The 26002-nt window shown below is 39.9% G+C and overlaps 1 protein-coding gene across 1 annotated transcript in view; it reads right to left on the bottom strand.

Annotated features, from left to right (window-relative positions):
* Positions 1-26002, bottom strand: part of LOC140752779 (unextended protein) — a 52649-nt gene that overhangs the window by 23727 nt on the left and 2920 nt on the right. The window contains exons 2-3 of the mRNA XM_073087129.1: positions 1841-2318; positions 184-723 (exon numbers count right to left, since the gene is read on the bottom strand). Of these exons, the coding sequence (XP_072943230.1) occupies positions 184-723; positions 1841-2318 (1018 nt within the window). The remainder of the gene's footprint in view (positions 1-183; positions 724-1840; positions 2319-26002) is intronic.

Raw genomic sequence — 26002 nt, forward strand, 5'->3', positions numbered from 1 at the left:
AATAGACGTCACATTTTGTCCCAGCAGTTTAACAATAATGTATTTTAAAATAAATATATTTTCCTCAAACTCTATTTCACGAATTGGTACACCCGAAGGTTTTTCAAAGTCAAATCTAAAATTGAACATAAGCTACACTGTATTCAGATATCAAAAAAAATTACAAATTAAAATTTCACCTACCTTCATAATCCAAATACTCTTAGCACCGATCAGGAGTCCATGTCTCGCGCAGATCGCCTGCGGCGTGATCTCTGCTATAAACACGATGGCTAGCGTCGATCCGATGACAGCCACCAGCCCGGAGGTCAGATCATCCAAAATGACCGTGAACGTACTGTTCACCGCGACGTTACTCAGCAGGATCGTACAGAGGAGGTAGTTACCATGCGCTCGGACAGGCATGATCGCTCTGGCGTACTTCCTCTCCTTATCTGTGCCGGTATTCGCGATAATCTTCAACTCTGTCCGGTCTAAGGCCATCAGACCTAGATTGAGACCAGAAAACAGCGACGCTAGCATCAGGAGGATCACTATCAGGATCAAAGAGGCCCAAAGAGGTAGAAGCTTGTTGTGGGTAGCGAGGATCTTCCATGGCTGATGACCCTGGTGTATGAAATCCTCATCCATTGGGTTCTTTGCGCAAATGTAGAATTTGTAGTCCTCCAGAGGTGGTGGAGACATTAACTCAAAGACGGCAGATTCCTCGTCTGCTGATTTCACCTGTGAAAGTTTTGGTTGTAGGTCTTATATGTATAAAATATTTTTTTAACGTTAACAAACTACCGCTGCTTCTTTTATAAAATAGCAGTAGCAGACGAGCATGCAGTCCACCTGATGGTAAGTGGCTGCTGCCGCCCATGGACATCTGTAATCAACCCCAAATAGGATTGGACATTCCTACCTGAAGTCGGCCACAGATGCGCCGCGAATCCTGAGGACTAAGCTGGAACGCCACGGAAAAGTATGTATCCCTTACCATACCATTTCAACCAGAACACAGCAGCGTTTAACGCTTATGTTATGTTGCAGAAATAGGTGTGGCGGTGCCGCCGGAGTCAAACTACAAAAGGTTCTTCCACCGTCATAGCCGTTTCGGAAGGTTTCGCTACGGAGAAGCGGCTAAAGAAACTCCATACCGTATATTGCGTTATAGAGGCCTGAAGCACTGCACACGCATTTTATTTAATAGAATAAAACATACATGCAAACTTTACTTTAATGAAGGTGGTAGAACCCTCTATGGGTCTACTCCGGCTGCACCATCACCACACCTATTTACGCTTAATAACGATAGTATTAAGCGCTGCTGTGTTCTGGTTTAAAGTGTGGTAATGAAGACTTACGAGGTATTCCAGCTTAGTCCTCAGGTGTAGCGCACCTGTGGCCGACCTGAGGTAGAAATCTAATGTTATCTGGGGTTGATTACAGTTCATAGGCGGCAGTAGCCACTTACCATCAATGGACTGCATGCTCGTCTACTCTTATATTATGAAAAAAAATGTGAGCCGTCACGGGACGCCTGGCAGATGTGAAACATCGACATTGTTTTGTAAAAGTAATATGCAGAAAAGAACATATTGTGATAGGAACTAAATATGTCATAATGATAAAATAAAATATTACGATTTTTTTCCAGATAACGATGACTATTTATTGAATTCGATTGCGCATGGCGACGCGTCGCCACACCGTACACACTACTGCATATAGACTGTATATATATACCATCGTATAGCGTGGCGACGACTCGCCACTTCATGCGTCGCCACGCCAGAAATCGGTTTTACGTGCGGCTATAGATGTTTCACATCAAAAATACTTTCAAAATTTGACTAACCTTATACTCTCCTGTCAGCAGAAAATGGCACAGCGTCCCGTAGTTCTCCGGAGCGTGGGTAAACGCGATCACAGTTTCATTCGTAAACCCTTCGCCAAACAGCCTCATAGAGAAGAGGGTTTCTCTTAGTACACTAGGTATCATACCGTCCACGATATGCGGTTCCTTCACAGACTCTTCTACCCTCAACCCTTTTAGTTTTATCTTGGTACCGTTCGATTTCGTTTCCTTCACACCCAAGCTGCTTACAGGGCTCGTTTCAGCTGCCGATTCATTGACTTCACGTTTCAAACGCCCCGCCTGAAGTTTCTCTATTACGTGATTCGGATGCGAAAAGGTTTCGACGTCATCAACTTCTCTTGGGTAATTGTTGATGTTGATCGCAAGATCCTTGAAGTACCTGAAGCCGCCTGTTTCAACATTGTTGTCGGAAGCAAATTTCTCGAGTTTCGCACTTTGCTCTTCATATTTTGTTGGCCTGTGGAAGATAGCTTTAGGTTAGAACTAGACTGCTCTTTCACCTAACTAACTAGGTAATACGTTTATTTTTTAATTAACTTCTGAATTTTTGAAAGTCCTTCGAGAAAAAGTCATTTGAGAGAATTCTTTTTGGTTTGATTCCGGAAACACTACTGTCACACCTATTTCTGCCTAATAACAGCAAGGTTAAGCGCTGGTGTGTTCTGGTTTAAAGGGATGTAAGGAAGACATACTTTTCAGAGGCATTCTAGCTTAGTCTTCAGAGGTAACAACGTATTTGCAGCCGACCTCAGGTTCTCCTATCTGGGGTTGATTACAGATGTCTATAGACAATAGCCACTTAGAATCAGGTGGACTGCATGCTCATTTGCTACTCCTATATTATATTTAAAAACCTATTTCTACCTAATAACAGGTGAAATGCAAGCTCGTCTGCTACTTCTATACGAAAATCATAAATTTACCTAATCAAGCGACTCTCAAAACTTTGGTAAGAATGCGAAACCTTCGTGGAAGCCACAATGTTTACCATTACAAATGACTTGTATGAGTCACAAGCATGTGGAGCATATCTTGACACAATTTGTCTATCTCTGTTGACATAATCCATCAAGTGCACAGTATTATTGTACGTTTGTTTGGTAAATATATATTGAATGGTTAGGAAAAAATTTTTATGGATAGTTTAGTTAATTCAAAAGTACGAAAAATCTGCTCGGATAAAAACAATTTTACTCTTAACTTGAAATATAATGTAATAAAGAATTGCGTTCTAAAGAAATTTTTGTACACCCGAAAACATTTACTTTTCTTTTATTTACTCGAAGTACTTATATTATTACATATTTTTCATACAATCGTAGAGGATTAATATAATAATAGGATTTTAAAAAATCTGTTCGAAGGACCACAATTAGTACCATAACTATAGGACCTAAAGGTGGTAGAATCCTTTGTGGTTCGACTCCGGCGGCACCACCACCACACCTATTTCTACCTAATAACAGCAGTGTTAGGCTCTGCTGTGTTCCGTTTTGAAGGGTGTGGTAAGGGAGACATACGTTTCCGAGGCGTTCCAGCTTACTCCTCAGGGGTAGCAGCGCATCTCAGGCCGACGTCAGGTAGAAATATCTAATCCTATCTGGGGTCGATTACAGATGTCCATGGACGGCAGTAACCACTTACCATCAGATGGACTGCATGCTCGTCTGCTACTTCTATATTATAAAAAAAACGACCTAAGCAGAGCGGTCTGACGCGCAAAGGTTCGATTCCCGGCCATCTAGACTGAATTTCAATATTTTTGTATTCGTCTTTACATGTATCTATGGCACTCACGACAAAAGGAATTCTAGTTCTAGTTCTTCAAAATTATACTTGAACTTATCTGAAGCTGAATGTTAAATATCTGGAAAATATTTTCACTAAGGGCCGCCATTACCTTCTACCTAGCCCTTGCCAAAAAGGTAGCCAGCCTATCGCTGATTTTTGTATAATATAGGAGTAGTAGACGAGCATGCAGTCCACTTGATGGTAACTCGCAACTGCCGCCCATAAAAATCTGTAATCAACCCCAGGTAAGATACCTAAGATGTTCCTTCCTGAGCTCAGCAACAACGCCGCTACCCCTTAGGACTAAGTTAGAACGCCTCGGAAAAGTATGTCTCCTTCACCACACTAACACAGCAGCGCTTAACACTGTTGTTATAACAGACAAAGGTGTAGCGGTGGTGCCGCCGGAGTCGAACCACAAGGGTTCTACCTTTAAAGATTTAGGGCAATCACGTAGTTTAATCGTGTCAGTTAGGAAACCCACTCAATGGCTATCAGTTTATCAGTGGAGTTGAAGCACTCACCATCTTCAATATTAATCCGATAGAGGATTAGGTAACACTATCTAAGAACAATTATACTGTCTCGAGATTGGTTGATAAGCAATGCGGTGGTAACGCCACTTAGTGACCCACTTCTGGTTCTAACGGGACCCCCTTTATTAGGGTTCCGTAAAAGTGTAAAAAATAACTCGCCAAGTAAGGGTCGAACTCGCACATGGAGGCTTCCGTACCACCAAATGTTCATTATTAGGGTTCCGTATCCAATGAGTAAAAACGGAGCCCAATCACTTAGCTCCACTGTCTGTCCGTCTGTCATAGGGCTCTATCTCTTGAACTGTAATAGATAGACACGTGATATTTTACAGAGTGTGTACATATAACAGTGACTGATATAAAAACAAATACCTAACTATTACTATTACCCTTTAGGTACGTAACCCTAAAAACGAAACAAATAGACGGAACTTGCTACGCGAGCCCGACTCGCGCTTGTCATGTTATTTTAAAAATAAATTTATTTACATAGATAGCACGTGTAACATATTTTATCGAACAATAGCTCATACGTTACCGGCTGGCATGAAACTATTTGTAGATTGTACATTATAGTCCGGGAGCCCAAGAGGGGATTTCGGGAGTGTGTCCAGTGCGATAGAGTGAGTTTGAAGGTGGTAGAACCCTTTGTGGTTCGACTCCGGCGGCACCACCGCCACACCTATTTCTGCCTAGTAACAGCAGTGTTAGGCGCTGCTGTGTTCCGGTTTGAAGGGTGTGGTAAGGGAGACAGACTTTTCCGAGGCGTTCCAGCTTAGTCCTCAGGGGCAGCGGCGCATGTGTGGCTGACCTCAGGTAGGAATATCTATCTAGGATTCATTACAGATGTCCATGGGCGGCAGTAGCCACTTACCATCAGGTGGACTGCATGCTCGTCTGCTCCTCCTATATTGACATGACATTGACATGCTCGAGCGCGGTCAATTTTCTTTTTAATATAAAGGAAATAATGCTGCAAAACGGGAAACATCATAATCTACCGATTATCATACCTAAAAGTAGTGAAAAAATAGTCATTTTGAAAAAAAAACACCCTATATTATTATGCTATCTGATAGTGTCACTTATTAGCATGAATCCCTGGAAAGTAATGATGTATCACAAACAAATGAAAATACATTATTATTCATACATTTTCATACATTTTTTTTTCAAATCCTGACGATAAATAAAAAAACCCCTGCTGAACCGAAAAATATCATATAACCTTTTCTTCATTCTAACGTCTAATCTACACAATCGTATAGGTCCCAATGACGCTCGAGTTTGTACACATTTAGCATCGTGGGCTCCCCTACTATAACATACCTTGATGAAGATTGTTTGTTTAGTCTATATTCGGGTTAGTAGGCTCTTTTAGATAGCAGTTTCCTCAGTTATAATCCTGAATAACGCCCTATATTAATAATGTTGAAAGTGGTATAACCTTTAGTGGTTCGACTCCGGCGGCACGACCGCCACACCTATTTCTGCCTAATAACAGCAGTGTTAGGCGCTGCTGTGTTCTGTTTTGTAGGGTGTGGTAAGGGAGACATACTTTTCCGAGGTGTTCCAGGTATGTGCTCAGGGGTAGCGGCGCATCTGTGACCAACCTCATTTAGAAATATAATCTTCTTTGGAGTTGATTACAGCTGTCCATGGGCGGCAAGACACTTACCATCAGTTGGACTGCACGCTCGTCTGCTACTCCTATATTATATAAAACTAGCCGACCCAGCAAACGTTGTGCTGCCATATAAATAAAAAAAATGTTAAGGGTGAACAACTCTTATCACTTAGGGGTATGAAAAATAGATAGTAGCCAATTCTCAGACCTACTGAATACGCATATAACATTTGGTGAAATTTGGCAAAGCCGTTTCGGAGGAGTACGGTAACTAACATTGTGACACGAGAATTTTATATATAAGATAACTATATGTATAGTTCTAAGTATAGAACACTAGTTTTGTAGAAACATGTCAAAAGTTTTATCATACATAAGGATCGCTATTTTAGTGATAAGAAGATAGCACAATCAAACAGTAGGATTAAAATATTATCTTAATATGTTAGGACTTAAGATTGTTATGTAGTGTTTGAAGACTAGTATACTTGACAAGTATAGAGACAAGTAGTGTAGGCTTTTATATAGAACTTGAGTAGGATAGGCACCACCGCATCACCTATTTCTGCCATATAGTAGCTAAGTGCTGTGGTCTGGTTTGAAGTGGGGTTGGGAAGACGCTTAGGTCGTTTGTCCACCGCACCGTCACCGAGCTGAAAGCAATAATTTATGACGGCACCGAAGTAGCGTACATACATTGACTATAGCCGCTTGTCCACCGCACGTCCGTCACCCGAGCACCGTCATCCCGGCCGCCGATATTTCGAGTAAATCGGCGAGACCGCTAGATCGGCACCGAGATTTTGACGGGCCGATGTGCCGGCAATATAAAACACGTTGGAACTTGTCCATACATTGCCGTCACACACGTGACAGAAGAACAAAATAAACCGCCGATATCGGTCGCTAACGGTCGGAAACTATCACGACATATTAAAATCGGCCCGAAATAATCTCGTTTTCGGTATCGGCTCGGTGACGGTGTGGTGGACAAACGACCTTATTCGAAACGTATATACTTAGTACTACTTATGATAAGGTCGCCTTATATGTATGTCAGTCATCCGGACCACACCCTTCCCCAAGAACCCAAGAACCCAAACGAATGGTACCTTAAACGAATCATTCTGCTTCTTTCACCTTTTATAAGGATTTTTTGTAGAAATACTATCGAGACAAATCTTATAATTAATAATTATACATTGTTTAAAAACTTAAAACCAAGCTAAAATCGCACAAGGAAATTCGTTAATCCTGATTCCTGACGATCCTGATGAGGATAATGGGATTAAATTATTAAAATCGTGTATTGTCATCGGTTCTTGATAATTGTTCAATTAAATTAATCGGACCGTTCAAAGTGGGTAAAAATCAAGTTCAAAGATTCCGTTATATACATACATACATAGATACAAGCCAAGCTAATAAAAACATGGTAATTATTGAAATTTCAAGTATCTATCTATTATAGTTCAGGAGATAAAGCCTTGTTACAGATGGACAGACAACGGAGGCTTATGGTAGGGAAGCCCAGGATGCTAAATGTGTAGAAACCCGAGCGTCATTGGGACCTATACGATTGTGTAGATTAGACATTAGAATGAAGGAAAGGTTATATGATATTTTTCGATTCAGCGGGGCGTTTTCTTATTCTGACGATTTGAAAAATTGTATGAGAATGTATGAAGAATAATGTATTTACCTAAAAAAAATAGCCTTATCCTTTAGTTTGTGATGCATCATTACTTCCCAGGGAGTCATGGTAATAAGTGACAATAACAGATAACATAATAATACAGGGTGTTTTTTTTCAAAATGACTTTTTTCACTACTTCGACGTGTGGTAATTGGCAGATTATGATATGTCCCGTTTTCTAGCATTATTTCCTTTATATTAAAAATAAAATTAACCACGTTCGAGCATGTCCAATGATCGATTTTTAGGGTTCCGTACCCAAAGGGTAAAAACGGAACCCTATTACTAAGACTTCGCTGTCTGTCCGTCTGTCCGTCTGTCACAGGGCTCTACCGCTTAAACCGTAATAGATAGACACCTGAAATGTTTACAGAGGAGGCATAACGGTGGCAGCTATAACAACAAATACTAAAAATAAAATAAAGTTGAATATTAAAGGGAGTCTCCATACAACAAACCGGATTTTTTCGGCATCTTTCGATCTAACTGTTAAACTGTACTAGGAAGACGGTTGAAATTTTTATAATACGTTTACTACTACAACTGGTATTATAATAAATACAAATAAGAACCATAAAACATATTTTAATATACTTATTTTAATTTTATTATACGTTGATTACGTATAATCGTCGTCCCATCGTCACCCCAACGCCATCTATTTGTGTGTTATATAACTAAGTATTGTTAAAAATTTACGTATCATTCATCATCACCCCAACACCAGCTATTGTTGTTTCATATGACTAAGTATTGTTGAAAATCATAAAATGAATAAAAATAATGAACATTTGGTAGTACGGAAGCCTCCATGTGCGAGTTCGACTCGTACTTGGCGAATTATTTGATTCTGCAAACCCCCCGACATAGAAAGCTCATTTATGGTTTAGGATACTCTACAGGGTGTAGGGTATCTCTCATATCCTAGTCTGACGCGCTCGAGACACTTCCGAAATCCCCTCTTGGGCTCTCCAACTATTAGTAAAAGGGTTCCGTTTTACCCGTACTGAACCCTAAAAAATATATAGCTATTGCAAATGTTATTTAATTAAACATACACGGTCACTTTGACCTCATAACAATATAGCGATTTATTTGCATGTCTCAGAAGCTTTTACCCTTATTGGCGAATCAGGTCAGCCTTCATAGTGTCACGCGACGATACTTTTAATTTAGAAGGGTGCGCCCTAGGGGTTGTCTGGGGTGATTTATTATATAAATAAAAAGGCTATTATTATTTACGATTGAGGCAGTAAGAGCTTCTGCGAAATTATGTAGTATTTGGAGGAGGAAATAAGATTTTTGTAAAAATATGTGCTACAGTCACATCACACTGATTCATGCATAGATCACATAATTGCTGGTTAATGATATTTTTGGCACTTTTAATTACTTTTTATATTTTTGGAATATATTCTTGTTATGAATTGTCATCTGATTTTTGGAATGTAATGGATGTGTGATAAATTAGTAGGTAAAGACGTATTATTGTAAACGTTAATGATAAAGGAAGAATATATTGACGGCACCACCACCACACCTATTTCTGTTATAACAGCAGTGTTAAGCGGTGATGTGTTCTGGTTTGAAGGGTGTAGTCAGAAAAACAAACTTCCGAGTCATTCCAGCTGCTAACTTACCCTTAGGACTACCTAAGGGGTAGCGGCACATTTGTGGCCAAACTCAGGTAAGAATCTATCTTGCCTGGGGTCGATTACAGATGTCAATGGGCGGCAGTAGCCACTTACCATCAGGTGGACTGCATGCTGGTCTGCTACTCCTATATTATAAAAGAATACAGCAATAGGCATAACGCATTTACGTTTTCAGAGATAAGTGACCTAATAATTTAATGAACCGTCTAATCTAAAAGTCGACTTCATTTTATTGCCGCCATAAAGCAAAGATGACGGCGTTAATGGCGCGAAGTTTATGACAGCATAATTCTTTAATTTCTTCATACTTCAGTCTGAAGGAATTAAACGTAATGTCTGAATAGAAATACACAATATAATAATGAGATTGCCAAGTCATCATCATCATCAACCCATTAACGTCCCACTGTTGGGCACGGGTCTCTTCCCATAATGAGAAGGATTAGGCCATAGTCCACCGCGCTGGCCAATTGCGAATTGGTGGACTTCACATACCTTTGAGATTATTTTTTTATAAATCCCAGGTATGCAGGTTTCCTCATGATGTTTTCCTTCACCGTTTAAGCAAGTGATAATTAATTTCTAATACGCACATAACTTTGAAAAATCAGAGGCCTGGGATCTGAACCTCGGACCCCTCGATCGAGAGTCCCAATTTCTTAACCACCAGGCTATCACTGCCATTGCCAAGTCAATTCACTATAATTTATCTCCGGAAGCACCACCACACCTATTTCCGCCTGTTCGTCCTTACCAACCCATTATTGTCCCACTGCTGGGAATGGGTCTTATTGCAGAGCAACGGGCTTAGGTCATAGTTTAATTATGCAAAATTTTAAGACGAGGGGAAAACCTTCAGAAGGTTAAATGTGTCGTGAGAGCGACACGGGGTTATGTGGGATTCTTACCGCACTAAAACCCCCCGGGGGCTGTCCTCGGCGCTGTACAGAAGACCTCAGGGTATCCAAAGAAATGCATCCGGAGTGTTCTTCGCGAGTCACCCACTGGCCACGGGTCTCCTCACAGAGTGAGAGAAGTTTAGGCCATAATTAAAATTTGCAAAATCTGGGGGCATGGTAGTGCCTACGCCAAGTCGACCAATAAAAAAATGTCATGAAAATGTGTAGTTTTAGATTATAAACGAAGTCCATTAATAGAATTGCAATGACGTATGCCTGAAAAAAATATGTCTTGGTGTCGTCTAGCGTCTCTCGGCGTTGTGCCAACTGGTCCAGAATCTGGTATCAGCACCGGATTGGCACTTTGAGTATTTATCGTCGTTAGAACGACCATTTCTAGTGATAATTATAAGAATGTAGTGAAATAGACAGATTAGCGACGGACTAGTCGGAGGCCCCGGACGGAAAGTTGAATGAGGCCCCCAGCTCTAGTGGACTAAAGGAGGGGGAGCGGAAGGGGCGGTTCGCTCCGGACCCCCCGTTGGGCAAACACAGTTGCTAAAAAAGGTCGTCAGATTGTCAGCAAAAAAAAGGTCACCGGAATCGTACATATTTTTCGGCGAATAAGTCTGTGACACATTTCGATACCTTAATTCGCAAATCAGCCAACTCCACTTTTTTTAAAAAATTTTTTTTTTTTTTATTTTGATATCGTTCAACGCCATTTATTATCAAAATAAATAAAAAAAAACATTTTGACAAAAAGTGGAGTTGGCTGATTTGCGAATTAAGGTATCGATTTGTAATTTACACTGGGGGCCCCCTCCGTTCATTCCTTTCCGCCCCGGGTCTCCGTATTACTAATAAACCATGTTGGATGCCATAAACACACATGCAAACGCATAACACCCAGACCCACAGTAATCTTCGTGTCTTTAAGTTCTTTATTTTCCGATTTGGTCGAATTACGATTTTACGTGGCAATGTGACGCATGACGTCAGATTTGCAAACTTTAATAAGAACATTTGGTATATATGCGTCACTATTCACAGCTTCCTTCCTCAAAACCACGTAAATAATTCTACGAGTGAATAATTATATATTATATCAGAGCACTCTCCTATTTTTTTTATAAAATAGGAGTAGCAGACGCGCATGCAGCTTAGTCCACATGACGGTGGCTACTGCCGCCTCTTGAGGACTAAGCTGGAACGCCTCTGAAAAGTATGAGTCCTTTACCACAACCAGAACACAGCAGCGTTTAAATAGGTGTGGCGGTGGTGTCGCCGAAGTCGAACCTCAGAGGGTTCTATCACCTTCAAAATTTGAAATTGTAATAAGAATATTTGGTCCACATGCGTCACTGTTTATAACTTCCTTCCTCAAAACCACGTTAATAATTGGACAAGTGAATAATTATATATTGAAGTATCTATTTATTTTAGAAACAAACAATTCATACTACATAACAGGTAAATGGTTCATAGATACAAGCAGGAGAATAATTACAGTTTCCTGTTATCGTTTACTTATAACGGTTACGTATTAACAGCTTTTTTATATTAAACCTAACGATAAGGCAGACAGGCTACCTGATGGAAAGCAGTCACCATCGCCTATGGACATTTGCAACACCAGAGGAGTCGCCAATGCATCGCCGGCTTAAAGCTTGTCAGCTTAGTAGGTTATCGCTTTCCATGTCTACCTTAAGGACACGGGCCCAGGGCCCCCGACCTTAGGAGGGCCCTAAAGGCTTATATTCGCCTACAACACAGACCACACATATCTACTAGGAATTACCAACATTCCTTAAGACGACGCTGGCTAACCGTAGAATATCTGTGTTGAGTGCCATAGACACACACACAGAGAAACATAACACACAGATTCAAAATAGACATCTAAATACATTCATTTTTAGGGTTCCGTACCCAAAGGGTAAAAACGGAACCCTATTACTAAGACTTCGCTGTCTGTCCGTCTGTCACAGGGCTCTATCTCTGGAATCGTAATAGATCGACACTTGTTTTTTTTTACAGGAGATGCATAACGGTGGCCGCTATAACATCAAATACTAAAAATAAAAAGCCCCATACAACAAACTGCTATACGGTATTTTCCCAAGTAACTTTTGAACCGTTATAGGTAAACAGTTCAAATTTTCGCAATGGCTGCTATAATAGTAAATACTAAAAATTTAACAACCAAAAAAATGTTGGTTGTACAGAACCCTCCAGGTGCGGGCTTAACTTGCACTTGGCCAATTTTTCAACTTTGTCCACGTTCGATTCTAGGTCAGGCAGATAACGTCAGGTTGACGTAAACACGCATACTTTGCACGTCTCGACGCACGGGCGTGGTGCCAATGTGACGCATGACGTCAAATTTGCGAATGGGGACGTGATGAGATTCTTTGATGGATTTGATATTGTTTTCTTATTAAGATTATAGGTATTCATTATTTTGTAGTTGAACTTAAGTATAAGACGGGCTTTTTTATTTTTTTGTTCACGAGGGGGAAACCTTCAAAAGGTACCTGATGCTCTCTTACCGCACTAAACCCCCCCCCCCCCCACGGTGGCCGTCCTCGGCGCTGCGTAGAGGACTCCGGGATCTCCAAAGGAACGCAACCGGAGTCCTCTTAGCGCCTTGCCCCGTCGGGAAGCATAAGACGGGCTACTGGACGAAAAACAGTCACCGTAGCCTATGGACATATGCAACACTAGAAGATTCGCCAATGCATAGCCGGCTTGGAAGATCTCTTTTTGCTTCTCTCTTGAAGAATCCTCATTTTTTTAAATATTAGTAGGATAGGAACTTCTCCTTAGTTAGCCCTTAAACATGCAGTTCACCTTATGGTAAGTGGCTACTGCCGCTCATGGACATCTGTAATCAAGCCCCTATAAGATTAGATTCCTACCTTAAGTCGGCTACAGATGCACTATCCCTGGTGACTAAGCTGGAATGCCTCGCCCTACACCCTTCAAACCAGAACACAACTTAACTACAGTTTATCAGAAAAACTCCAATTCGCAGCACATTAAATACTTTTATTCCATTTTTAACACTTTTATCAGCCAACTAGCATAGTTTCCACTAAACAACTTATCACCTTGATGGTTAACGTACGACTCCCAAACTGACTACCCGAGCCGACGTTATCACAGACTTTTATAGCGATTTTAGGTGCATACTACCCACAATAAAAGTTTATTTTAATATCAAACTACCTATTTTAATATTAATTTTTCAATCATTGCTGTTAAGACGACAACAAAATAATTATTAAATCGGAATCGGAAATCATGACAAGTTATTAGGCAGAAGTAGGTGTGGCGGTGATGTCGCCCGAGTCAAACAAACAGACACTTCAATTTTATTTATTAGTGTCTATTCCATATCTGTTACTGACTATTTATTCACTACGATGAGATAAGATACCCAAATATGTAGTTAGTAATTGATTCCCAAACAAATTTACTGTTTAATATAGATTTTCTTGTAAGTCTCGTGTAAATTCAACGTTTGTTTAGTATACACGAGACAAACTTAAACTATTTATTTAAAAGATTATGTGCTTCGGAAACCTTTTGAAGGTGGTAGAACCCTTTGTGGTTCGACTCCGGCGGCACCACCGCCACACCTATTTGTACCTAATAACAGCAGTGTTAGGCGCTGCTGTGTTCCGGTTTGAAGGGTGTGGTAAGGGAGACATACTTTTCCGAGGCGTTCCAGCTTAGTCCTCAGGGGTAGCGGCGCATCTCCGGCCGACCTCAGGTAGGAATATCTAATCCTATCTAGGGTTGATTACAGATGTCCATGGGCGGCAGTAGCCACTTACCATCAGGTGGACTGCATGCTCGTCTGCTACTCCTATATTATATAAAAAAAAAAAAACACGTTATTGCACGCTGGTACATACAATGTGGAATGAACTGCTAAGGGTGGCAGAACACTTTGTGGTTCAAGTCCGGCGGCGCCAAGCCACACCTATTTCTGTTACAACAGCAGTGTTAAGCGCTGTTTTCTGGCTTGATGGGTATGGTAAGAGACATACTTTTCCGAGGCATTCTAACTTAGTCCTCAGAACGGCGCATTTGTGACCGATCTCAGATAGCACCGGAGTCGAACCACAAAGGGTTCTACCACCTTCAGTAAAATAAATGCATTGTGAAAATTTTAACTTTCTATCTATTACGGTTCAATAGAAAAGGCGAAAAACGCCGAAAAATAACCGTTTCTTGTTTATTGTTTTTAAGTATTTTTTACTTTTAGTATACCTTACATACTTTTAGGTACCTATAAATACTTGTCATCATTATGCATATTCATATTCTGTGAAAATTTCAATTGTCTATCTATTACGGTTTCAGAGATAGAGCCCTATGATAGACACACAAACAGCGGAGGCTTAGTAATAGCGTTCCCTTTGGGTAAGAACCCTAAAAACATTATTTTCTTACAAACAACTAGTCCACCCTACTCCATACAGTACATAGAGACAAGTACATGATAAATTGTATAAATTCAACGACCGGCTCCGAATGGGTGACGTCAGCTACCATTGACCGGACCAACGGGCCAATGCCAGAATTAATGCACTCAGCGGTTCTCAACCTTTATTATCGCGGGGACATCAGTTATGATATAGTACATGGCACTTCTGTCTTCCGTCAAAACCTTTTTATGTAGTTGTAAGGTGTATTCTCCTCTCCTTAGGGAGGTTGGACAAAGGACGGTTCTCAAACTTGTGACAGATGGACTGATTTTGACAGGTTTTTCGCAGCTAAACGATTATAGGTGAAAATTGTTCAATTATTCAGCGGTTCTCAACCTCTGACAAAGCATATTATTATACAAATTTTAGCAGTAGTTTGGTGAAACAGAACAAGATGAGAAGATTAGAGGGAGGCCTACTACCGTCTTTTCAAAACCATCAAAGTTCAGGAAAGTTTTATTTCCTCCCTAAAACAGTAATTATTCCGTCATACACTGTTGAACAAACTTAAACCCTTATTAATTTCGCTTATCCATTGTATAAAACCAACTGAAATTGCCATATTGTACTTAAGAAGTTAAATTTCCTGCAAAAAAGTAAAAGTATGATTCAAATAATATTGTTTTAAGAGATGGTAGTAACCCTTCAGGTCAAAATTAGTCAGAGGCAAGCGTAAATTAGGGTGGTATCATACGAACGACTGCCTCCGCATTGACAAAAGTCGCCTGCAGTCGTCGTAAGTCGTCGTATCGTCATAAGACCTTGAAATTTGTTACTTGACAATGGTTATAAATGTTTCATTAGAAGTTTCGTGTGAACAAGTGATTGACCAGTTATAAAATAATGAAATTCACGAATCCAAAGGTTCTCAACCTTTTTACGGTTGTCCATAAGTCACTAGTTACCTTTTTACGGTAACTAGTGACTTATGGACATTTTTACCCGTGTGCAAAGGGTAACTTTTTAACTTCAGAAAAGAAGGTTCTTTATTCGACCGGTATGTAGGTATGTATGTATCCATGTATATTTGTATGACCGCTATTTTCTCAAAAACTACTTATCCAATTTGATTTGGTTATTCAAGCGTGTATACACATTCTTTAAACACTTGACGGATGACGGATTTTACCATATGACATGTCGTTTGATTCGCCATAATTTGGGAGTTACGTACGAGACTATATTTTAAGCTGTTTTTGCTTTTGCTCGACTTGGCGTTAGCACTACCGCACCCCAAAAATATTTCTTTATGCGTAAATACTTCACACATATATCAGCACAAATACAATTTATGCCAAACACAGCTACGAACTTCAGTTTATCGTTCAACGAGTCATTACGTTCAATTACTCGGTAATCGGACTCCATTCCCCGCAATTGGTCGTAAACAAACTGACAGATGTTTTCGTTATATACTTAGTGCTTACGATAACAATTGGGATGAAAATTTAAGGTCGAATTTTTGTGTTTTTTTTTACACTCACAGCCCCACACTAGGATTCCCTGCATGGGTGCTATGGACACACACAGAGACAAATACACAAACACTCAGTCCCAGAAACAGAAATCTAAATTCATCATTTAGAAATCTGTCTGGCCGGGGATCGAACCCGGGACCCTCTGCGCGTCAGACCGGCATGGTGACCGCTCCGCCACGCGGTTCGTTCGTGTTGAAGATGTCATAGGATTTGTGACTATTTTTTATAATATAGGATTCAATCGAGCATGCAATCGGTGGCTTCTACCGTCCTCAGAAATCTGTAATCAACCCCAGATAAGATTAGATTCCTACCTGAGATCCGCCACAGATACGTCGCTACTTCTAAGGACTAAGTTGTAATGGCTCGGATATGTATGTCCTTTCCAGACACTTTAAATCAGAAACAAGCTTTTTTTCTATAGTATAGGAGTAGCAGACGAGCATGCAGTCCATCTGATGGTAAGTGGCTACTTCCGCCCATGGACATCTGTAATCAACTTCAGATAGGATTAGATATTCCTACCTGAGGTCGGCAAGAGACGCGCCGCAACCCCTGAGGACTAAGCTGGAACGCCTCGGAAAAGTCTGTCTCCCTTACCACACCCTTCAAACCGGAACACAGCAGCGCCTAACACTGCTGTTATTAGGTAGAAATAAGTGTGGCGGTGGTGCCGCCGGAGTCGAACCACAAAGGGTTCTATCACCTTCAAGCTGTCTAGTTACAGCAGTGCTTAACACTGCTGCAATGCAAACATATGGCTGTGGTTTAATATATTTATGTTCGAAAATGTGCCCTAACGATATCGTTTCGTCAATTAATTAATATTTATCGTGATATCTGATATGGTGATATGGTTATCAGTCGGCGTACGCTCAGTAGGTTCAATGCCTTACGTAACCCTAAAATACCGCACATCATTCATATTTCGGTCTACTAATTGTCCTAATAGAGGCCCACGGAAGATTCATATGTATAGCTATGCTAATTCAATGGTAGCTCGCTATAATACGACTCTAATCATTGATCATCATCTTGAAGATAATACCTTAAGACAGAAGGTCTCTTAAATAGAGACTACATGAATCAACCGACTTGGATTCCATGGATCTCACGCCTTTTTACGGTGGAAGAGCTGAATGGCGAGGCTTGGATTTTTTTACAAGCAGTGTTTTTGATGGCATTCATATTTCGGTCTACTAATTGTCCTAATAGAGGCCCAACGGAACATTCATATCTATAGTTATGCTAATTCAATGGTAGCTCGCTAAAATACGACTCTAATCATTGTAATCAACCGAACTTTGTTTTAATAATGAATCATTTCTATAACATATTATATCTTTATCTAATTCTATCATATTATTTAATTCTATCATATTATTTAATTTTAACATATTATTTCTATATCTAATTCTATCTGGGGTTGATTACAATGTCCATGGGCGGCAGTAGTCACTTACCATCAGGTGGACTGCATGCTCGTCTGCTACTCCTATATTATAAAAAAAAAGTAACATTATTTTTAATGCAATCGTCACCCTCGGACGTCCACCGAAACGCAGACACAGTATAAGTATGTATGTACCTCTCGCTTACTAAGGAGCGGATATGTAAAGACTAAAAAAAGGTCTTAGGTGTTGTTCCCGTAGTACTGGGACCAGAATAGGGCTACGGTATCCTCTGCCTGTCGTAAGAGGCGACTAAGAGGGGCTTCCGGTGTTTTGGGCGGCAAGAGTGGGAACTCAAACCGTCCAGCAAGCGACTCCGGGAAGGACAGCGGTTCGTGTGGTCGCATATCGCTGTAATCACCAGGGGATGTGAGAGGAGCGTAAATTGCTCCCCCCAGGGCAGAACCCGATAGAAGGACATCGCGTTAGGAGGACTCTGGTTGTTCCGTTGGAGATCCCGGAGTTTTCCACCAAACGCTGAGGACGGCCACCGGGGCGTTTTAGTGCGGTAAAAATCCCACATAACCCGGCGTCACTCCCATGGCGTCGGGTTCCTTTTGAAGGTTTCCCCCTCGTCAACAAAAAAAAAAGATGTCCCACAATGGTATGGTCGGGTGAACGGTTCAACATCTAATGAATCACTTTCACAATCCATTGTTTATTTTTAAAAATATTAAAAATAACTAAAACTACATACACACGAACACGACAAAACAATGTACACACTATCGAGAGAGAGAGAGAGAGAGAGAGAGAACGAATTAGTCGAATCCTATACTCGGCCTGCCCCCTCTCCAAGCGCTACGTACTATAGCAGTGTCGTAAGGATTTTTTGTGACGCTCGCCTAGTCCCCTTACCCAGCGTACCGTGCGATAAGGAACTTCGTTCAAATATAATATTTACAATAAAAAAAACTGGAAGAAAGTCAGGCGTAAATACTGTAGCCCTAACGCTCTCTCGCCCAGCGCGCCTGTACGTATATAATTCAAGGACAGGGCCGAGCTACAATGCTGTATAGATCCTTATACTGTGACGCAGAACTGCTCCACACTAAATATAGGTTTGGCGGTGAGATTCCTTCGTTCTAACCATACTCGTTATTTTAAACTTAGAGGTGCCTTTCATATTTAAAAAAAACTATGTTTTCTTTTTTTTCTATAATATGGAGTAGCAGACGAGCATGCAGTCCACCTGATGGTAAGTGGCTACTGCCGCCCATAAACATCTGTAATCGACTCCAGATAGGATTAGATATTCGTAACGGAGGTCGGCCACAAATCCGCCGCTACCCCTGAGGACTAAGCTGGAACGCCTCGGAAAAGTATGTCTCGCTTACCACACCCTTCAAACCAGAACACCGCAGCGCTTAATGCTGCTGTTATAACAGAAATAGGTGTGGCGGTGGTGCCGCCGGAGTTCTACCACCTTCAGATGGACTGCATGCTCGTCTGCTACGTCTATCTTATAAAGTTATAACAAACAACACATTGTAAAACTGTGTGATATTCGAAATTGCACGTTAAATTATGCGTGGTCACGTATCCGCGATTCGGACTATCTGTTACACAGCGGGACGAATTTTATGATGTCATTCTATTGACGACCAAATTGATTAGTTAGGTACTTCAGTCTTCAATACATTATTGTCCGGCTGCTACTCCTATATTATTAAAAAAAAGTTGGACTGCATGCTCGTCTGCTACTCCTGCATTATAAAAAGCAAACGAGCATGCAGTCTGATTGTGAGTGGCTACTGCGGCCCATAAACATCCAATACTAGATGAGTCTCCTACCTGAGGTCGACAAAAGACACGTTGCTATCTCAGAGGACTAATTTGGTACTCCTCGGATAAGTATGTCTCCCTTACCACACCCTTTTAACCGGAATACAGCAACACAACACTGCTGTTATTAGGCAGAAATAACTAGTTCCTTAAGGGGTTTACTACCATGTCTTAAAACAATATTATTTTAATCATATTTTTACTTCTTTTGCAGGAAATTTAAGTTTTTAAGCAAAATATGACAATTTCAGTTGGTTTCATACAGTGGATAAGCGAAAAACTAATAAGGGTTTAAGTTTGTTCAACTGTGTATGACGGAATATTTTACTGTTTTAAGGAGGAAATAAAACTTTCCTGAACTATGATGGTTTCTTAAAGATGGTGGTAGGCTCCCAGACCAGCACAGAAGCGCTTAACACTGCTGTTATTAGGCAAAAATAGGTGTGGCGGCTTCTGAAGTCGGACCCGCGGGTTCTATCACATTCAAAACCACACATTTGTGTTGTAAGAGACATGTTTGTTATCACTTATCATAATATTGATCAACTGACTGCACATTGTAACCATGTGGGAGGCACCAAGGTGACGTCACAAGACTAATGTTAGTCTCATCATGTATGTGTCAGACTGACGTGTCTTCGTGACTCATTACGTCTAGTTCCTAAGCCCTAATAGTTTACTATTTGGATTGAGTGAGATCACGTTTTGGGAATTGCAGCTTAAGGACCAATGTTTTTGTATTAAAGTAGTCGAGCATGCAGTCCATCTGATGGTAAGTGGCTACTGCCGTGTGGACATCTGTAATCAACCTCAGATAGGATAAGATAGAAGCACAAAAGCGTGTAGCCAAGCTTGTACTGTAGCCGTAAAAACTGCTATTAGCATATGTTTGAAGGTGGTAGAACCCTTTGTGGTTCGCCTCCAGTGGCACCACCGCCACACCTATTTCTACCTAATAACAGCAGTGTTAGGCGCTGCTGTGTTCCGGTTTGAAGGGTGTGGTAAGGGCGACAAACTTTTCCGAGGCGTTCCATCTTAGTCCTCAGGGGTAGCGGCGCATCTGTGGCCGACCTCAGGTAGGAATATCTAATCTTATCTGGGGTTGATTACAGATGTCCATGGGCGGCAGTAGCCACTTACCATCAGGTGGACTGCATGCTCGTCTGCTACTCTTATATTATAAAAAAAAAAATGTTAAGAGCTACACAGGCCGCAGGGGCGCGATATACATATATACAGTATACAGGCTACAGAGAAATACCAGATCTACTCGTAACTATTGTTTCGCTACTAGTACAAGCGCTGGCAGAAACTGAGCGGTTCGAATCTGATAATTTATTTAGGCAAAAAATGTCAAATGCTGAACTTTGACTACGCAAAAATTAGTAAATATAGAATTATTCAGTGGCGGACGTCGTCGGAGGCCCGGAGCGGAAAGTAAAATAGAGGCCCCCAATGTAAAAAGTTGATTTGATTTTACAAAATGACAAATGTGTCATAGAATTATTCGCCTGTGATTCGGTGATATTTATTTCGCTGACTGTTACACATTTCATAGTTTGTTTGGTTCTAACGACATTTTTTTGGAGTCGACCCAGGATCGGGGGTCCGGCTTGGACCTCACCTTCCGCCCCCTTCTTAAGAGTTATTAGGAGGCGTTGATCAACATATATCATTTTTTTCATCTTTTTTCGCATTTTTACCGACAATACTTGCACTTAAAAAATTACTACATTCTTGGTTTAAATATTTTATTCATTAGAATTTATTTTTATTTCATAGACTTGACAGAAAATAATTGTTCCTTTTATTCGGAAAGCAGGGGCCCCCATGTCTTCATTGCCCCAGGGCCCCCTGACCAAATTCGAACCTGAGCGGTGCGTCATACATATTTCCAGCGCCCAGCCTAAACAATAGTTTGGGTCGATTCTATTTATGTGAGTTCCGTTACCTCGTGTACCTATTTAAAATTCACGGTTGTTTAACCTACGTTGCCTACAAAGTCTGGTCCAGTGGTGTTCAACCTGTAGGTCCCCCTGGGGGTATAAGTATTTTTTTCATGGACATTGTTTTAATTATTATTATCTTGGTTTAAATTTCACTATCACTTTTTATTATTATCATTTTAATGTATTTATGTTTATTCAAATTGTAATTTTTATCTGTCATTATTCATTAGTGTAATTGGAGTGATCCGTACTAATTGATAAATAAATTATAGTGGCAACATAATTGTTAGGTTTCCCTTTACAGGCTCTATCACTTAAACTGTAATAGGTGGGAACTTGAAATTTTCACTAAATGTGTATTTCTATGGCCGCTACAATAACAAAGCCTAAAAATAAAATAGTGAAATATAGAAGGTAGTATTATACAACAAAGCGGTATTTTCGATATTATTTGTAGTAACTATTGAACCGTTATAGGAACACAGTTTAAATTTTTACATAGCATTTATGACTGTCTGCCATAACAACAAATACTACAAATAAAAACATTAAATATTGATGGTACGGAACCCTCATCAATATAGAAACTTTAGGTGGTATAGTCCGCACGAAACTGCTAGTCCGCTCTGAAGTTGTTCCGAGCAGGTGTCATACAATTTGCTATGGCGACGCGATTCATTTCTATATTCAGAGCGGACTAGCAGATTTACGCGGACTACAACATAAACACATCGTAACATTTTTTTCTAAATAAAGATTTATAAAACCCTCCATGAACAAGATCAACGCGTACTTGGCCAATTATTAGTGTATATATTGGCCATCAAACTATTTCGTCACGCTAAACCACGTGTCTTCATTCATAGCGTTCCAGCGTAATTGAGTACATTCATTAGAGTGAAATGAGTTACGAGAACAGATGGTCATTTCTGATTCCAAGAACAGTTTTAAACAAAGACCGATTATGGGTGTCAGGGTATGGAATTTGCACGAGCTAGTAACTCTTGCTATAGTAGATGAATGAGATTACAAATATCTATATATATAAAAAACAATTGCTGTTAGTTAGTCTCGCTAAAACTCGAGAACGGCTGAACCGATTTGGCTAATTTTAGTTTAGAACAATTTGTGGAAGTCCAGGGAAGGTTTAAAAGGTGTGTAAATGTGAAATATATTTCATAAATAGATTCTAAGGCGGTACAAAGTTTGCCGGATCAGCAAGTAGATAATATATATAAGAATTGGTAAAGGTTAATAACCAAAAGTATTAGTCTGGCAGCTAAGTTCACGCCATTTTGACTCTTGGTACTCAAAGAATAAAAACAAGAAAACTATTTCTGTATAGACATCATCATTTTTACAGAATGCTTCGTATGTTCTATGTGCATTATTAACAATAAAATAAATAAATTCTAAAAACTACAAATTGAACATCACAGTCAAAATCACGGAAATAATGAGAAACACTACTGTAGGCCGCTTCCTATTTCACCGACCCCCAATTCGCTCACATATATGATAGATCCCATGTAAGTCGGAATGCCTTGGGGGTCAATAGACAACTTTGAGTATCAATGGTAGTGTTACGAGCGGTTAAAATTTATCGTGTACTGTAATCGGATTTTCCCCTTTTTATCATATGCAAACAAACTCGTTGATAGGGCAGCATAAAAATAAATTTTATCACAGTAATAGTATAGTCCGCATAAAACTGCTAGCCCGCTCTGAATATAGAAATGAATCGCGTCGCAATAGCAAATTGTATGACTACCTGCTCGCAACAACTTCAGAGCGGACTAGCAGTTTATCGCGGACTATACTCTTGAGGATTGCCAACATAGAAATAAATTTGGAGGTGATAGATTCCTTTGAGAACCACCGCCACACCTATTTCTGTTTTAACAGCAATGTTAAGCGCTGTTCTGTTCTGGTTTGAAGGGTGTGGTAAGGGAGATATACTTTTCCGAGGCGTTCCAGCTTAGTCCTCAGGGATAGCGGCGCATCTGTAGCCGACCTCAGGTAGGAATATCTAATCTCATCTAGGGTTGATTACAGACGTCCATGGGCGGCAGTAGCTATTACCTCAGGTGGACTGCATGCTCGTCTGCTACTGCTATATTATTAAAAGTCATAGCCTCTATATCATATCTGTGTAGTGTGTGTAGTGTGTGTGTGTGTGTGTGTGTGTGTGTGTGTGTGTGTGTGTGTGTGTGTGTGTGTGTGTGTCATCTCTATAGTCATATCTGTGTAGTAACATAATATATTATATATAGCTATGTATGTTTGTCTGTCATGTTTGTTTGTTGGCAGATAACCAGACCGTATTCTAGACCGGTGGGTGAACGACAAGTATTTAAAATGTCTACATGTATTATGCATATTTAGCATATATACATATATGTAAGTATGCCGTACGTCCTCTGAGATGTAACAGGCATTGTTTGTCTTTAATATCTATACTAATATTATAAAGAGGAAAACTTTGTTTGTTTGATTGTAATGAATAGGCTCAAGAACTACTGGACCGATTTTAAAAATTCTTTCACCATTCGAAAGCTACATTATCCACGAGTAACATAGGCTATATTTTATATGAAACATATTTGATAAATAGATTTTGAGGCGGTACAACCTTTGCCGGGTCAACTAGTATATAATAAAGGCGAAGCAGACGGGCATACGCCTAACACTGCTGTTATTAGGCAGAAAAAGTCGATAAACCATAGATTAGTAAAGATACTTCGCCGTCTTGAAATTGAATGAAGCCACAAATGGCTTATTTTAGTCATAGATTAGTAAAGATACTTCGCCGCCTTGAAATTGAATGAAGCCGCAAATGGCTTATTATAGTAAGTTCTTTTTTTGAATTCTTGACAAATAAAAACATTTTTAGAGAAAATTTACGAATAAATAACTAATACTGCGTAATTTACATGATAATTAAATAATTTACAATAATAATTTCAAATATTTTAGGGACATTTTAGCACGGAGACGTGGCAAAACTTTTTTACGCAACTATTTCAATTATCAAAACTGGGTACATTTTCTTGTTAGGAGTGAGTAATCTTTACTAATCTATGCGATAAACATACAGATAATTGCTATCCCTAAGGACTTACTCAACGTCTCATATATCATGGCCATACCACACTTCAAACCAGAACACAGCAGCATAAACCACTGTGAAATAGAAATAGTTGTGCTGATGAGACTGCAGTCAATTAAATGAACCTTCTAAAATACTAAAACTATCAATTGAATCAATTTACAACATTTTATTATTCCCGCGCAAAATACAACTCAAATGTCAAAAGCGTTATTTTTCTTTTTATGCTAACTCATTCAATCGTACCAACCAGTGACTATATAAATGGGGACTTATTATTATAAAAATAACATCATAAAAATGACACATTTTTTATATAATATAGGAGTAGCAGACGAGCAGTCCACCTGATGGTAAGTTGCTACTGCCGCCCATGGACATCTGTAATCAACCCCAGATAGGATTAGATATTCCTACCTGAGGTCGGCCACAGATGCGCCGCTACCCCTAAGGACTAATCTGGAACGCCTCGGAAAAGTCTGTCTCCCTTACCACACCCTTCAAAACGAAACACAGCATCGCCTAACACTGCTGTTATTAGGTAGAAATAGGTGTGGCAGTGGTGCCGCCGGAGTCGAACCACAAACGGTTCTACCACCTTTAAGATAATAATACTATAGTTAAATAATTTGAATATATTACTAACACCTCAAATACCTCCTTTTAAATTTTAACGGGGAAATACCGCGGTATTTAAATAGTTACGTATCTTTCCTCATGACGCGAATCTTACATGTAAGGAATACTAAATAACAGCAGTGTTAAGTGCTGATGTTCTGGTTTGAGGTGTGGTAAGGGAGACATACTTTTCCGAAGCGTTCCAGCTTAGTCCATGGACAACTTTGCTAAAGATCATCACTTGATCAAATGCATAGTTTACGATTCAATCCTTACTAATATCGATTAAAATAATCGATTTTTTTGGTCCAAAAGATCGATTTTCCGATTAATCGATCTTAGATCGCCATCCCTAGTTCCCGTGGGATTTCCAGGTTGAAATCTATCCTATGTCCTTTCTCGGGTCTCAGACTATCTTTGTACAAAATTTCATTAAAATTGGTTCAGTGGTTTAGGCGTGAAGAAGAGACAAACAGACAGAGTTACTTTCGGATTTATAATATTAGTAAGGATTGGTAATAACTCGTAAATTATGAATATTAATTTTAGTTTTATTGATGTGAAACATCTATAGCCGCACGTAAAACCGATTTCTGGCGTGGCGACGCATGCCGTGGCGCGTCGCCACGCTATATGATGGTATATACAGTCTATATGCAGTAGTGTGTACGGTGTGGCGACGCGCCGCCATGCGCAATCGAATTCAATAAATAGTCATCGTTATCTGGAAAAAATCGTAATATTTTATTTTATCATTATGACATATTTAGTTCCTATTACAATATGTTCTTTTCTGCATATTACTTTTACAAAATAATGTCGATGTTTCACATCTGCCAGGCGTCCCGTGACGGCTCACATTTTTTATTTATTTTTAAGTATTCAACCCTTTTCTCCTCACCTCCGTCTTGGTACTTCATAGTTTAATGTTATTACGTAACATATTATTCGGAAGACCTTAAAAGATAGACAGTGTACAGATAACGTTTGTCCTTATCTCTAATCGAAGATAGAACTGTCAGATACTCGTATTTTGATTTACGTAACT

The sequence above is a fragment of the Epargyreus clarus genome, unplaced genomic scaffold (genome assembly GCF_041222505.1).
Source record: "Epargyreus clarus isolate Ecla_fem2 unplaced genomic scaffold, WU_Ecla_fem_2.2 ptg000025l, whole genome shotgun sequence".
Classification (NCBI taxonomy): Eukaryota; Metazoa; Arthropoda; class Insecta; order Lepidoptera; family Hesperiidae; genus Epargyreus; species Epargyreus clarus.